This window comes from Emys orbicularis, chromosome 1, assembly GCF_028017835.1.
Source record: "Emys orbicularis isolate rEmyOrb1 chromosome 1, rEmyOrb1.hap1, whole genome shotgun sequence".
NCBI classification, from domain to species: domain Eukaryota; kingdom Metazoa; phylum Chordata; order Testudines; family Emydidae; genus Emys; species Emys orbicularis.
The window spans coordinates 359,332,730-359,348,412 of record NC_088683.1 but is presented as its reverse complement, the minus strand read 5'-3'; the positions used below and the strand labels follow the sequence as shown (position 1 = coordinate 359,348,412).

Here is a 15,683-nt window from a genome sequence, read left to right as displayed (position 1 = left end):
CTAGTTTAACCCTTTGCAGTTGAATACAATGTAGTCTTTCTTTCCTTCTTTCTTCCCTCCCTCCGTTTATTTTACTGACGAGTGTTGATTAGATTTAGATAATACAGTAAAATACTATTCTTGTCAGTATGGATGGCTTTGTTTCAGGATAAAGTAGCACACTGTAAAGTTAGATATTTGGTTTCCATCTTACTAAGCAAAAAAAAAAAAGATGATTTTCTTGTTTTGAGCAACTTGCTTTGGGCACTTGTATTTTGCTGAGGTGAGGAGGCCTTGTAATATTGAGTAAATCCATAGTTGCATCCAGTTCTCTTCACACAACAGTTTTTTCCTTGGAAACTCTGTAATCAGTAGGGAAACTCCTACCTGGGGCATGTGCTGACATGTCTCTTTTCAGCAGCGGGGTAGACAGAGCAGTTTCACCTAAGAAGAGGGCACCTTTAAAGACTACATAAACCTGGACAGGTTCAAGGAAGAGAAGATGTCAAATGTGAGTTTCACAGATTCTGGAAATATATGTTGAGCCTATAGGAATAGTATTTCTGATACCGAGAAATGTGATCACCTTAAAAAACAAACAAACCATTTTCCTTCGGATTACTTGCAAGGGATTATTCTCTGAAGTTCTGAGCATAGTGATCAAGGCCTCTGGGATATTAAAAGGGTAGCTAGGTTAAAATAAGAGCTGTTACTTATAATTACTAATAACATCTGAGATTATCAAAACTGAAACTTCTAGGAATCTACTCTTTTTACTTCTCACAAGTTGGGTGTTACAAGTAAGGTCGTCTGTTTCGCTTTTTCTTTTCCTCATGCCTTCCCTGGACTGTTTGCATTCAAACAAAAATTTGGGGCCTAAATTCCCAGGCAATCTTCCATTAATTAGAATATGGGTTGTTTCTGCTCTGGTGGTGGGTTTTTTTGTTTTTGCTTTCCCCTTTTCCCCCCCCCTCCAGGTTAGAGAAACCTGCTAGTTGCAGAAGCTACTACATCCAAATGGGTATATCTGGGGAAGGGTACATGGACTTCCAAGCCAAATTTGGAGCTATTGGCTTCCAAACTTTATACTGTAGGGCAAACTTTGCATACTTCTAAGTCAAATGGAAACAAAGCTCTGTTACCTTTGTACACATATGTTATTGGATGCCAACGTTAACCCTTTGGTTTGCGGGAGATATATATGGTCTCCAAAATAGAGCACAAAAAGTCTTTGTCCACAAGAGATGCTTTTTTCTTTTTGTAAGATTTTTGTAGACCTCTGCTGTTCTTAATATCCAAAGAAGATAGCCCTGAGTGTTTTCTGTTGACGGAGGTTATGTTTGCACCTCTTACTGTCTGTTTCAGTAAGCTGATACGTTTTTAAACATTCTTGTATGTCTTACTGTACCTGGCCGTTAAAATAAAATCCAAATATAATCGTATAGATTAGAAGACAAATAGATAATTCCACAAATTCCATAAATCTACAAATTTTGGGGGAGAAGGGATGGAAGATGTGGGGAGGATTTTGGACAGACTGCCAGAAATAACTTTTAAAAATCCTGGTTTATTTACCCCTACTTAAATCATTGTATACAGGAGTCGTGAACCTCTGAGATTGTGTGTCCCATAGTAAAACAAATAGAGCAGACTCCCTTTAATTCACACTTCCCATTACTGAGTAAAGACTTGATACGAGTCCTATAGTGAGATTCTGTATTACTCTTAACAAACCATGCATCGAAAGAAGGTACCCTCAACCCCAACTTCAGCATTTGGTCATACAATTTTTGCTCCTGTTTCTGCCCTCCTTTCTTCACTCCCCTTCCCCCACCCCCCTCCAGTGTTTGTACATTGCCTTTCTAGGCTCAGATCCTGTAATGAGAACTCTGTATGGAGCTCTCCGACTTCATTTGGATTCTGCGTGCACAGATACACTTGCAGGATTGGGGTCATAGATTGTAAACTCTTCAAGGCAGGGTCTTTGTGCATATCTCCAAAGTATTTAGCACTCTTCTTTACACTAGTTTAAATACTATGTATTAGTAAGTTATGAAATATTCTACATTAAAAATACAATTCTTCACTCAAAAGTATTTTTGCAGTCATTACAATTTTTAGCGTGTTTGTTCACTAATTTTATTTGTTCTGTAAATTAAAAACACCTTGCTAGCCAGGAGAGGATGCGCAACAAACTAATGACTAAAGGAGAACCAGAAAATATGGCAGTTAAGACGTTGTCGTTGGAATTAACAGTTCTGTTTAATGATGAACAAATCATCACAACCCCTCAGGATTTTTTCTGGAGCCGATCTCTATGGACCAAGATACTGGTGAAGTTGAAAGCAGTGGAGATAGTCCAAAAGTGGGAAAAGTCTAGAAACTGGGGGGGAAATATTCACTGCTCAAAAGCTTGATTTTCATATTCTCCTAGACCAAATTTAGAGGTGGTGGCAGGGAAGGAGGAGAGCACTCGGGAGAAGGAAGCGTGAGAATAGAAAAATCAAAGCACTGGAGAGCTGCAGTACCTTATGGCTTCAAAGAACATGTACTGTGATCACATCGGCAAATACTTACTATTGATTGATTAAATATCAAATGCTCCCCCACCCCAGATTTTGGGCACCCCTAATCTGTGGTGTTGATGCACTAAGCGCTTCCTGCCAACATTTGTCTGTAAACTCCCAATATTGGGTGTGGGAGGCAGCGCTGTAACCTTGGCGAAGAAAGGATACTGTCAGTGTGTGTAACAAACTGAATACACTTCATTATAACCCCTTTGAAGATCAAAACAGAAATCTTTGCTTGAGGGAGGGTTCTGTGTGTGTGTGTGTGTATTGTATGTTTCCACATTGCACCTTTGTCGTAGGATCACGTATAAATGGCTGTCTTAAAGTAGACGGAACTATTTGTCATGCTTTACAAACAGATGCAAGGAAAAAGGCTGTGTCAAATATTGGTCCTAACAACGCCCCGGCGAGTTTAAGGTGTGTAAAGACAGTAATAGCCTTGGTACTTAATTGTACGTGTTAGTGTCAAAACACTTCTCAAAAACTTGTCCTCAGAACACTCCTGTGAAGTAAGCGATGGCCCTATTTATGGATGGGGAAACTGAGGCATGTGGCGGGATTAAGGGATTTTCCTACAGTGAATCATTGTAAGAAACCAGGATTAGAATACAGGATTTTCTGGCTCCCAGTTCCATGTTTAATTCAACAAATACATTGCCTGTATTAACAGCCTATTTCAAGTATATTGTCTCCTTTGTTATTTTACTGCTAGTTGAGGGAAGAAAAATTACAAGAGGAAAAAACGTCTGAGGATCTGATCCACAAGCTAATTCTAGAAGACATGGAAGTGGGAAAAAGAAAAATAGAAGAACAGCAAAAAAAAGATGAACCACTAATGCTTAAAATGAATCAAGAATGTGTAAGTAAATACTACCCTGTTCCCACCCGAGATACAGCATTAAACCTACCCAGGACTGACAGGATTCAGTCCTGGATCATTCATCACTTTTCTAGATGTAAAAAATGATCTAATGTCTCTCAGTTGAAACTAGGAGTTATATGTCATTGGAAGGGATGGTGTCCCTAGCCTGTTTGCCAGAGGCTGGGAATGGGCAACAGGGGATGGATCACTTGATGATTACCCGTTTTCTGTTCATTCCCTCTGGGGCACCTGGCATTGGCCACTGTCGGAAGACAGGATACTGGGCTAGATGGACCTTTGGTCTGATCCAGTATAGCCATTCTTATGAAGCTGTAGCTTCCCAATAGAACTTGTTTGATTTCTTTCTAGCTCTAGAAGGACCTGAGATACCAGACTGTACAGTTGTGGTATTTTTAGCTATAGAAAACCTACCCTAGGTCATCTTTTAGGGGTTTGAATAACTCTTCTGTGCATTGTACATTTGGATTCCATAGTGACTAAGGCATCTGGCTTTAGGGGGAAGGAATACAAGAAATAGTCCCAGTAACATTTTAAAAACTCTCTAAAGCATTCCTAAAATAGCTTCTCTGTAATACAGGTGACATCTTTGGAATACAGAATGATGTGGAATGAAGGTGTTTTGGGCTCCCATTTGGAGTGGCCTGTTTAACTCGCTTCTGGCTTCCCCACTCATGAGTAACGTGGCCATTTCAAACACGTGGTGATAAAACCTGTATAGCAAACCATGCCATTGCATGTATCCTCTCTCTCTTTCTCACACACATACAGACTTGTAGAAATACACATCTACAAATATATACAGTACGAGTCATCCGGGGACTGTATGTCCGCATGGTAAAGAGTAACTTCTTGTTTAGCTTTGGCTCTTGCCCATATCAGTCATAGACTGTGTGGAAAGGACCATATAATAGTTTATGGTTGATAAAAGGTTATGCTGATATCAAACTATTGCTCCCTTAGTATTGTTTGCTGGATGAATTACTATGGGCTCTGAGTCCTGTAGCATTTTGAAATGTTCCTCACTGAACCACAGCTGCACATGAGAGTTCTTTTTGTTTGTTTTGTTTTGTTTCCCCCAAGTGGCAAAAACATTGGGCCAGATCTTCAGCTGACATAAATTGCTCTAGCTCAAGGGAAATTAATAGATCTATGACACTATACACTAGCTGGCACTCGCATTCTGTTCTTTACACACTTCAAATATCGCCACTACATGGGCTTTTGGAGACTTGAAACATTTTCCCAAGGAAAAACAACTATTTCCTGAGTGACTTTAATGTGTATGCCAGCTGATTCTTCCTTTATTAACTTCAGTTTCCAGAACGCCTCTCGGATTCAGAGAATGAAGAACCATTCCAGAGCAAACACACACATCGGTCGGCTTTTGTCTCCAAAGGCAGCGCCTATTCTTTTGCCTTCCTGACAGGGTAAGAAGCAGACTTAGTTCACACTGGCTGTCCATTACAAACATAAATATTGCACAATTCATTTTTTTGTTCTAAACGTCCCTTAAGTACTTAAATTGAATTCAAACAGTCACCACAGCCCAAAATAAGTTATTGCTGTTTTAGAAAACTTAGTATTGAATAATTGGTAAAATATAATCATAGAATCCATAGAAATGTAGGGCTGGAAGGGACTTCAAGAGGTCATCAAGTCCAGCCCCCTGCGCTGAGGCAGGACCAAGTAAACCTGGACCATCCCTGACAGGTGTTTGTCCAACCTTTTCTAAAAACCTCTGACGGGGATTCCAAACCTCCCTTGGAAGCCTGTTCCAGTGCTTAACTATTAATTCTAGTTGATATCTAAAACTCCCATGCTGCAGATTAAGCCCATTACTTCTTGTCCTATCTTCAGTGGACATGGAGAACAATCACCATCCTCTTTATAACAGCTCTTAATGTATTTGTAGGCTTATCAGGTCACCCCTCAGTCTGCTTTTCTCAAGACTAAACATGTCCAGTTTTTTTAACCTTTTCTCATAGGTTAGTTTTTCTAAATCTTTGATCGTGAATAGGACCAATTTGTCCCACAGTTGCCATAGAATTCTTGAGGATTAATGCATTGGGTATGTGTCCTTTGAAGGCTGTCTTGTAAAATTCATTACATTTACGGTCTCTGTACTCTATAAAGATCTACATGGTAGGTTCATATATAAAAACATTTGTTTATACAGTTCTCAAAAGGGGCAGGGCACTTTACAGCACAAATGCCAAGAGCTGGCCCCTGCTCCAAGGAGCTGCTTATATAACTTTACTCTCATTGGTTGCATCAAGTGTACCAAGTGGGGGAGATTGGGTAGGACAGGACAAGGGTTTCTGTAATGTCCTGCATTTGTTCAGGGCTAAATTGTGGCTTTGCCATAAACCCTGGGTGTAGAGCAGTGTGTTGTTGCAGTGGCCCAGGAAACAGATCAGTCATAATCTCCCTCCAAGTTCCCCCTGCTCTGGTAGTTGGGAGGTGTCCTTCTGTCTTGGTGGCTACCTCTACCTCCTGCATGACACAGGTAACTGGCGCACATAAGCAGAATGAGCTATGTGCCCAGCTTGATGGTGCCATGAAATTTGCTGTTTTAAGTTAATATCCAGTCTGTTTTACATATCCCTGATTTTTAGGAACCTAACCTCCAAACTGGAAAGGAGTCAGAGTTGCAATGACACCATTCGAGATCGATCAAAGAGCAGGCAGAGATCAGCCCCAGCCAACAGAACAAAGGTACCAGAGGTTTTTGGAAATATATTACATCCAGTGAGGGAGAAGTTTGTACATTTCATAGAAATGTTGTTGAAGGCTATACAGTGACAGTTACTTGGAGATCATCTAGCTCTCGGTCAAAAAAATTGTTGTCAGCAGAGGTGTGATGTTAATCAGTCCCTTACGACTTACAGCAGGAGCTGACTGCCAGTCCAGGTTGGAAGTAATTGAACGGAAAAATGGACAACACCACACTTTTTTGCTAGCATCATGTGATAACAGGGAATTCGAAGGGTACTCCATTTCCTTTTTTGTAAATCAGATTTCTTTTCGAAAATTTCTTTTTGAAAGAATTTCTTTTTCTTTGATTCACCGGTTGTTTAAAAAACAAATCTCTCACAAGCTTGAAAAAAACTGTCTCCATCCCACCCCCAAGCTACTTTTTAACCTCTGCATTTTAGCGAAAAATTATTCCACCCCCCCCCCCCCCCCCGCCATACACCCCTTGCAGATCAGTTTTAAAGTGGAGCAGAAATGATCATTGTTGACCTGGTCTCTGTCTCCTTCCTTGTGCACCATCACTGATTAACATCGCCTCTCTAGGAACAGTTGGCCTGGTCTTGCTCTTGCTGAAGTCAATGGGGCTCTTTTTGTGAATGAACTGGTGCTACAGGCCCAGCAAAGGGAGAACAGGAGGCCTGACTTCCAGCGGTGCTGAGTGCCTATGGCACAGATGGGCTTCAGTAAGAGTTGTGGTTACTAAGCACCTCTGAAAATCCAACCCATGATTTTCTCAGGCAAATGTCCATCTGCTGTTCCAGCCTAATTACTGGGCTGGTGTTGCGCATCTGGCAGACGTCTTCCTTTGCACGGTTTCTGAGACTCTCAGGCCTTTGTAGCACCATCAGTCCCAGGATTTGGTCCCCAGCAGCAGCAATTTGATTGATGTCACTCTGGGCTTTTACTCTCCACGTACTGGGCCATTTTCTGCCTCTCTGGCCTGCAGGCTCCTGGTGCCTGGCAGCAGCATCATACAACTCAGTGGATTCAGTCAATGTTACTTAGTCCTGTTGCACCAAGTATCCGGTGCCTCATGTCCACTTCAGGAGACCCAGCCCAGTCAAGGTAGGAGATGTGGGGGATGTAGCATGTTTCAAAGGGCTTCAGTGGTAGGGCCTTCTTATGAGACCTGTGGCCCTTTGGCTCTTCTCCTACCTTCCCTCCACTCTCTGCTGAGTCTTCCTGCATAGAGATGGGGTGTCCCCTGCAGCCATTGGCTGAGCCCTTGCTCCAGAGCCTTCCTCCCTCCCACTGCACCTTACATCCATCCGAGCCTTCACCTCCAGTCACCAAAGGGAAGCTCCACTCTTCCTCTGCATCTCCCTGTCCAGCGAGAGATCTTCATGACCTCATTCTCCCCAGAGCTTCCCTTTTTTCAAGAAGGAATAAGGAACCATCCATCTTCTGCCTGCATCTGTCTCCTTTACTGGGACTGTCCACTTTCTGCACTGAATCCCCTTCTCTTCAGCTTCTGCTTCATCTTCATTCCACAAGTGGGGGGAAAAAATCATGCTAAGAATCCAGTAACTGTCGGAAGCCTAAGGAATCCTTGGGATAGCCATTTGGTGGGCAACCCTGCTTGCAAGATGGGGAGATCCTCAGTAGGTCCTGCTCAGGTGACCTAAATAATCTTTCTGACAAGGTCCAAAGTGTACTGTGGCCCTCTCTGAGGTCACAGTCATGGGCCATGGTCCTAAAAAAGGACCCTCTTAGATGACCTAATCCAGTGGTTCTCAAACTGTGGGTCAGGATCCCGTTTTAATGGGGTTGCCAGGGCTGGCGTTAGACTTGCTGGAGCCTGGGGCCAAAACCAAAGCCTGAGAGCTTCAGCCCCAGGCGGCAGGGCTCATGTTACAGGCCCCTGTCTGGGGCTGAAGCCCTTGGTCTTTAATTTTCCCCCCTCTTCCCCCCCCCCCCCCGCCTGGGGCGGGGGGCTCGGGCTTTAGCTCCCCCACCCAGGGCGGCAGGGCTTGGGCGGGCTCAGGCTTCAGTTCCCCCTCCTGGAGTCATGTAGTAATTTTTGTTGTCAGAAGGGGGGGTCGTAGTGCAGTGAAGTTTGAGAACCCCTGACCTAATCTAACTCGCATTGAAATTGATGGGAGTTGGAACAAGTCCAGAATGAGGCACTGTAAAAGTAATCTGTCTTCCCAGCTCCCAGAGCTTTTTTTAAGAAGACTTTGAGTGGACCTTCCCGGAGAACAAGTGCTCCACTAAAAGGATGTTTGGCAACCTGTATTAACTCCAGAGACATAAGCTTGTTAAAATCACCTCTCTAAGCTGAACAAAGAAAAGCCATTCCAGTGCCAGGGGCTAACCACTGCATAAAATCACCTTGACTTTGAAAAGGAAAACTGTCATTTGCATTTGTGTATATGTAGTTTTTACTCTGCATTATTTGTAGTTGTATGCCCTCACGCTCCTAAATGTGATAGTGTTGGAAATGGCTTTGAGCATGGCTGGCCGTGCTGCTCTTAAGGAGTGTCTGCTGCCAGCTCCCTGGTTGTTTAATCACTAGCAAACTGGAAACCACACTTTGTGTGCCGATAATGCACAGGAGGATTTGTTTAACTGACCCTGTTCAGTGTCATCTGGCCAGCCTTTTCTCTTTGCTTTTTGCAGTAAGAGTGTGTTAAATCCTGGATCAACCATTTTTTATAAATCAGTTGATGACCAGAAAATGTCTGAGTGTACTTGCTGTAAACGGCGATGTCATAGCTTCATTGATTGCAAGGCCAAAAGAGACCATTGTGATCATCTAGTCGGACTCCCTATATAACACAGGACTTCCCCCAAAAAAATTCCTAGAGCAGATCATTTAGAAAAACATCCAACCGTGATTTAAAAATTGCCAGTGATGGAGAATCCATCACGACCATTGGTAAATTTTCTTTGAGTTAGTCTAGTTCCATGGTTATCAACCTCTCTTTGTCCTGTGCTTTGAGCTTTTGCCACCACTATGGCTAGCTACTCTCCATTCCTTTGATGTCCCAAGCACAGCCATCCTGCCAAGGATGAATTTGGGACCCAGGCTGTGCTGGATTCCGGTGCACCCTGGTTACCTGTGGGCCTTTCAATGTGCTCTAACCAACCACAGTTGCTTAGTCTGACTTACTGCAGGATCTGGAGCACCCCAGACTGCATTCCAGATTAGACAGTGCACAGCTGAATGGAAGGCAAGCAGGACTGCAGGGCCTAGCCCCAAGGCTGGACTTAGTGCTCGTTATTAACGTGGTAGGATAAGGAAGTCGCTGGCCTGAGAGGAAGAAGGTGGCTGAAGCTGCTGGCTGGTACAGCAGACATCTGGTACAGCGTGGCCTGATAAACAGGTACAGTTGCCTGAAAGATTAGGAACTAGTGGTCTAGTTAATTGTTTAGGTGATTTGCAGCATCTTCTGTTCTCTCGCAGATTCATCCATTTCACTCTTACTCTGGCCCCCTCTTTTTAGATCACCACAATGGCAAACTTTCTAATCCCGATGACTTGTCTTACAGGTTCCATCCGTGACCAGTGCGTCAACTCCCATCGTTGGAGTTTTGTCATCCACCCAAAACAATCGCTGCCTCTCTGCCCCAGATTTGACAGCAGAAAAGCGTCTGGTTTTCAACTCGGTTTCGTCACTCTCCATCCTGCACAAGCCGGAGCGATCCATCAGCCCTGAGAGCAATGACAGTATCTCAGAAGAGCTCAATCATTTCAAACCCATTGTCTGCTCACCATGCACTCCTCCCAAGAGGCTTCCCGACGGCAAAGTCTTGAGTCCTTTGATTATAAAGTCTACTCCAAGGAACCTGAACCGAAGCCTGCAGAAACCAACCACCTATGAAGCTAGTCCCAGAATCCTGAAAAAATGGGAGCAAATATTTCAGGAGCGCCAGATTAAAAAGACTCTCTGTAAAGCTACCCTTACATCTCTGGCTTCAGAGACCGGAGAGGACTTTCTGGTTCCTGACATTGCTAACTCCAATAAAGAGCAGCCACGAATGTTAAATGATCAAATTCCACCTGGTTCTGCGGCACACACAAACACAGAGTTAGATTATTTCCCTTCGATCAGTGAAGTGAAGCTCGAAAGGACTAGTCACAAGAAAAACCGTTCACAGGCCTTAACAATGGATGGCAGTTCCTCTGAACTAGATACAAGAGCAAATGGAATCTCTCTGAACACTCAAATTTCAGATGTGTCTGAAGTAAAAACAAATTCATATCTGGACAAATCTTGTCTTAGCATTGGGGCAAAACTAATGACCAGAAGAATAATTGGAGTCAACCCAGCACTGCCAGGGAACAGTATGCTAGGGGTTTCTGTCAAGACAGCCGGAAAAAAGCAGCTTAAATACCTGAACAATAGTGAATTGATCAACGTACAAAATGGTACCTGCAATTCTGTTGAAAATGTTATTGGCGAACAGCCCCCTTCACTGAGACGAGGACGAAAGCGACACTGTAAAACAAAGCACTTGGAACAGAATGGTTCCGTTAAAAGACTGAGGCAGACAGCTGGCGAGATGGGCTTGGCCACAGCTGATCCTTTAGTGAGGGAGATGGAACAGAAGCTGCAGCAGGAGGAGGAAGACAGGAGGCTGGCCTTACAACTGCAGCGAATTTTTGACAGTGAAAACAGGACAATGGATAGGCGGAAAGGAAGAGTAGATCAATATCTCTTGCGGTCAAAGAGCACTACAGGTGCAAAGTAGCACTTAGGAACAATGTTGCCTTTTGTAGAGGACATGAGGTTTATCAAAATATCCTATAGGAGGAACTATTTTCTTGTCATACTACCACCCACAAATTTTTTTTTTTCCTTTTTGATGGTAAGACATTTTAGATCCAGTTCATGCTGAAGCCAGGGTCCTTGCAGGTTAAAAACAAAAATTCACCTGTCCCGTTTTGTCCATCACTCTGAAAGACAACTGATCCTCACCATGTATACGTTGAAATGTACTTAAACATAGTAGGTGACATTTCTGAGTTAAATGCTGGTGGTGACCATCTTACTAAGGCAATGGGATACCAAGTATAGGAGCCCAATGTTAAGGACCCTGTCAATCCAATGTCCAGCCTGCTGCATCATGTCAGACAGAAATTAGGGATTGAAAACACATTTACATAAATCTTCTAGACTGTTTCTCTCCAACATCCCAATCCTGTGCCTGTTTCACTCTCTCCCTTATGCTGCAGCCAGATACTGTGACTGGATCATAAGTTAGACCATAGTGATGTAAACTCCCTGGTTTGTGATAACCTTGTAACAATGGGACCCCTTAAGAAAGAGGCTGTGAGCCATGCTTTCTCCTTTGTGTCCTAAGGAGCAAGTGGATACACCGATAGCGGATACGATTCAGTAACACCTTCCAGGGGCACAAAAAATGAAATACATTAGACAGCGTAGATCAGAGGTTATTTTAATGAGACCAAATGAAATGTAGGAAACCTGCAAACCAAGGAGTTTACGGAAAATGCATTGTTGAAAACTAGTTAATCAATGTTGGTAATATCACAGAAAACTTAGCTATAAAGAAAAGGCAAAGTGAATACTTCCAACCCACTCTCTTGGGATGGCACGAAGGTGAAACCAATCAACGTGGTTTTGCTCATCTTGGACATTTAGGAAGAGACGCATCAGTAAGGAAGAGAGCCACCCAAATGAATCCGTTTGACATTGGCAGCATGGGAGCCCCGTGTACTGCTCATTCCCTAGGTATAAACCAGCCACGGTTGGGTTGGGGAATGTGTGCACTGCAGTGATAGTATTACTTAGCACTTAATGCACTATTTACCCAGAGGTTTCAAAGCGTTTGGTAGCAGTAAGTAGCCATTATCTTCACTTTAGAGATGTATAAACTGAGGCACAAAGGTTAAAATTTTCAAAATGGCTGCTAATTTTGGGCACCTCCCATTCCAGTTGAAGTCATTGGAAGCTGGGGGTGCTGTAATTCTTGGTCCTAGATCTCCCAAACGGGGCTCTCCAAAACAGTGGCATCCAGTTAGTTGACACTTCAGCCTATCAACTTGCCCAGAGTCAGTGGTAGAGTTGGGAATAGAACCCAGGACTCTTGACTAGTCCAGGACCCTATCCAGTGGAGAGTGTGTTCTCCACCCCACATGTGGCAATCACCACATGAAGCCCTTTCCAAGTGAGAATTCCCACCAGGCTTTCACTGTTGAGCCTAATGCTACAATCTGGTTCGAATCACTCTGATGTTTTAAGCAGCCCAATGAAGTCTGTCTGTCTGCCTGTGTCATGGAGAGTGTTCGTTTTTCTCTCTTGGACCAATTGCAAGGAATATAGATCAGTGCATTAGGTAAGATAAATGTCCATGCTCACTGTTAATGGGTGCCCTTCCTTCCCAAAGAACCTCTGCTTTTCTCCCTTTCACCTCAGGCCTGTCCACACATTTGTTTCACTGAGTGAAATAATTTTCTCGATTTACCACCAGTAATGGGCTCAAAAATGTCACTCTTTGAATCCTGAATTTCTAGACGATGGATCTTCTGTTCTTTCAGTGGATTTTTCCCCCCCTCAGAAACGTGAGTCTGCCAATTTAATATCTTGTTGCTCCTTATACCGGGTGACACTGGCATTTTAAAGAGCTACCGGACACACACTGCACCAGCAGTACACCAAGCAGCTGGCAAAACTTGCAGCTGACCTGTGGAGTGCAGGGAGGTTCTGCTAATGCAGCATACAAGAGGTTGATGTAAAAGGATTTTAATTGTTCATCTGTTTCTGCCGTGTCTTTTGCTTTCTCCTTCCATCTTAAATGATGATGAATGGCTTGCCTTCCTGGCAACGAAGGAATTGGTTTAGTCTCCGGCTTGCCACTTATTCATATAACTACAAGGACCCTGAAGCTTTTTACAGCTTTAAACTGGATTTTTTTTAAAAAAAAGAAATCTTATATTTTAATGGATAAAATTTATATATTTTAAATACTATATTTCAACAGATCGACACTTTCATTTTGAGAAATCTTGTAGTAATGATGACATAATATATATCTCGTATTAACACACAAAAACTACTGGCTATTCAACTAATATGTGAAGCCAGGAAGTTGATGCTGGCTTTCTGCACTCTTAGACTGGACTGCTGTGCCTAACTGTTGTAGCTCATGGGTTGTGTATTATTGTATCCTCTTTGGAGAGGAAATTCTGCCCTTAGTTACACACTTGCAACCTCTCTGGGCCAAATGCACAGCTGATTTTAAGCTGATACGACTCCAGTGACTTGACCTGCATTGCACTCACTTACGCCAGCAGTGAATTTGAAGGAAACTGCCGAGGCTTTGACTTGGTTGAAGTCAGTGGGTTTGCATGGGTCACAGTTACTGATGGTCAAATTTGGTCTCCTCAGTACTTGCGAACAGCAGAGTACATTAAGGATGGAACAACGGTCTTTAATCCTGAATTTCCTTTATTTTTGTTCCGAGCAAAAGCTTTTTTACACTATCCAAGTGTATTCATGATTTTTTTCCCAGTCTCTCTTTCAACATCCCCCTCACCCCGCTCCGCACAAGTGAATATCTTGAAACAGGCTTCCTTACTCAATTACTTTGGCTTGTTCTAGGCCTGGGCTGCTGGCTTTTTTTAAAACAAAAGAGCTTTTGAGAAACTCACTTTATGTGGGTTTCACAAGCTGAATGTATCTTTCCTTAGAATGAGATTTTGAGTCCTACCCACCTAGGCCAGTGTCCTTCTGTGTGGTTTTTTTAAAGGTCACTTTAACACTTGGGTTTTGTGTGTTAATTTCATGTGTTCATTTCCTTTTTTAAATCTGAGTCTCAATGGACGTGCAGGAGCCATAGCCTCAGTTAGGACAGTTCCTCAAGCTAACAGCTTGATAGAAAAGAACCAGGCTAGAATGTCTGTTACATACTTTATTATCTACGGGTCGTTCACACAAAGGGCCCTACTCTGCAAACTGTTACATGATTAATCCAAGGCCCTGATCCCATTGAAATTAATACAAAGCTCCCGTTGATTGTGGGTGCAGGTCCGGACCATCATAGAAAAGCCCTTACAATGTATGGTCCGTTGTATCAGTATTTATTTAAGGAGGCCTTTGATTTTTGGGATCCTCTTGTGGAATAACTGTGGATCCTAAAAATCTGTCACTTTTTTTGAGAGACATTATTACTCGTATGCAGTAGCATCTTTAAATAATGTGGCAGGGTTGGTTTTAATATTTCCAAGGGGTACTTGTCCACAAAATACGGTGTAGGATTTTAGTCCATTAATTTCAACCTTTCTTAAAAGAAAACTACAGTTTATATTTATAATTTTATCCTCCATCTAGTTGCTTAAAGATCAAGAAAGACGTTTCCAGTTTGCTAGGATAGGCGCAGTCCTACTCCCTTTGAAGTCAGTGAGAGCAGGATTGGGCCCATACCGCCTGGTCCAAAGTCCACGGAAGTCCGTGGGAGTCTTTCCACTAACTCTGCTGGGCTTTGGATCAGACCCCTGGTTTGTGCAGCTCCGTGTGCACTTAGCTTGGGAGGCTGGAGACGCGAGTGGATGGAATGTTGATGACTCTGTTGGAATGTTTTACTAGTTTAACAGGAACAGTGTTTTTATTCTTTACTAGAAAAGCTTGGGTAAAAAAGAGGATACTGTATACAATTGCACTTCAAACAACAGAAGTTCCCAGCCCTTCGTGCATTCAAAGATCAAATTTACATTTCCTTTGACGCAGCTAATGCCATGTGAGAAGTATCAGGAAAACAGCAGTTCTGGTGGAGACACCAGAACCATGGATGGAGTCAAAGATCTCCACATGTCTGGAGACACTAACACAACAAAAGATTTTATTAAAAATATCTCTATTTTGGCCACTGTTTTGCATCCTACTCCTTTCTGATCTAACATTCTCTAAGGAATTGAACCTACTCCCTGCAGTTTGCGTGAAGGTGAAGGCATGTACAAATTCTTCCAAAATGTGAAAGTCTCTCACCTTACTGCCCTCCTGTAAGCTAAAATGGGGCTCAGCTGTGGGGGCCCTGTGGCTGGTGAAGTAATTGCACTGCTTGTTGCACTTCCTTGTGACCAGAAGGGGTAGGGTTAGGGATTTCGTTTAGTAGGTGAATGACTGAATCTGCCAAAGATGCCACAGGACTTTAAACCAACTCTGACTCTATGTAGATTTCTAGATGGAAAACAAATGTATTAAGGTTCTTGGGGGGGGGGGGGGGGGGAGGGGAGGGGTTAGTGACTACAGACATCAGTAAACAAATGAAGGAAAAGTGCCAAAAGAATGGATTGTGCAAAAGATGATTGTATAACACTGTCCTATATTGTCAGTATTTTTCTTCAAATGGTATTGTACATGCAGTATGGATTAGTCTTGAAGTACAGCTTAATCAAGTGCTGCTTTGTCTTTTGTCAATGAAAGCAAAGGGGAGATAGAAGCCTTAAAGACTATAACTGATTTTAAAACCAGGCCTTTAGCCATGCGTCAAGGAGATAGCCCTGCAGTACTCTCTGCTGGACTTTCCGGACC

At 43.0% G+C, this 15,683-nt stretch overlaps 1 protein-coding gene across 4 annotated transcripts in view; it reads left to right on the top strand.

The window, feature by feature from the left end:
* RNF169 (ring finger protein 169) overlaps positions 1-11,856 on the top strand; it is a 36,299-nt gene extending 24,443 nt beyond the window's left edge. For 2 of the 4 annotated variants that reach the window (XM_065417467.1, XM_065417464.1), the window contains 4 exons: positions 3,262-3,408; positions 4,747-4,859; positions 6,048-6,147; positions 9,679-11,856. In XM_065417467.1, the coding sequence (XP_065273539.1) occupies positions 3,331-3,408; positions 4,747-4,859; positions 6,048-6,147; positions 9,679-10,881 (1,494 nt within the window). In that variant the 5' untranslated portion in view covers positions 3,262-3,330 and the 3' untranslated portion in view covers positions 10,882-11,856. Of the gene's footprint in view, positions 1-397; positions 491-2,908; positions 2,967-3,261; positions 3,409-4,746; positions 4,860-6,047; positions 6,148-9,678 lie in introns of all 4 variants that reach the window. The other 2 variants (XM_065417466.1, XM_065417465.1) reach the window with 2 other exon arrangements.
* Positions 11,857-15,683: the final 3,827 nt, after the last annotated feature.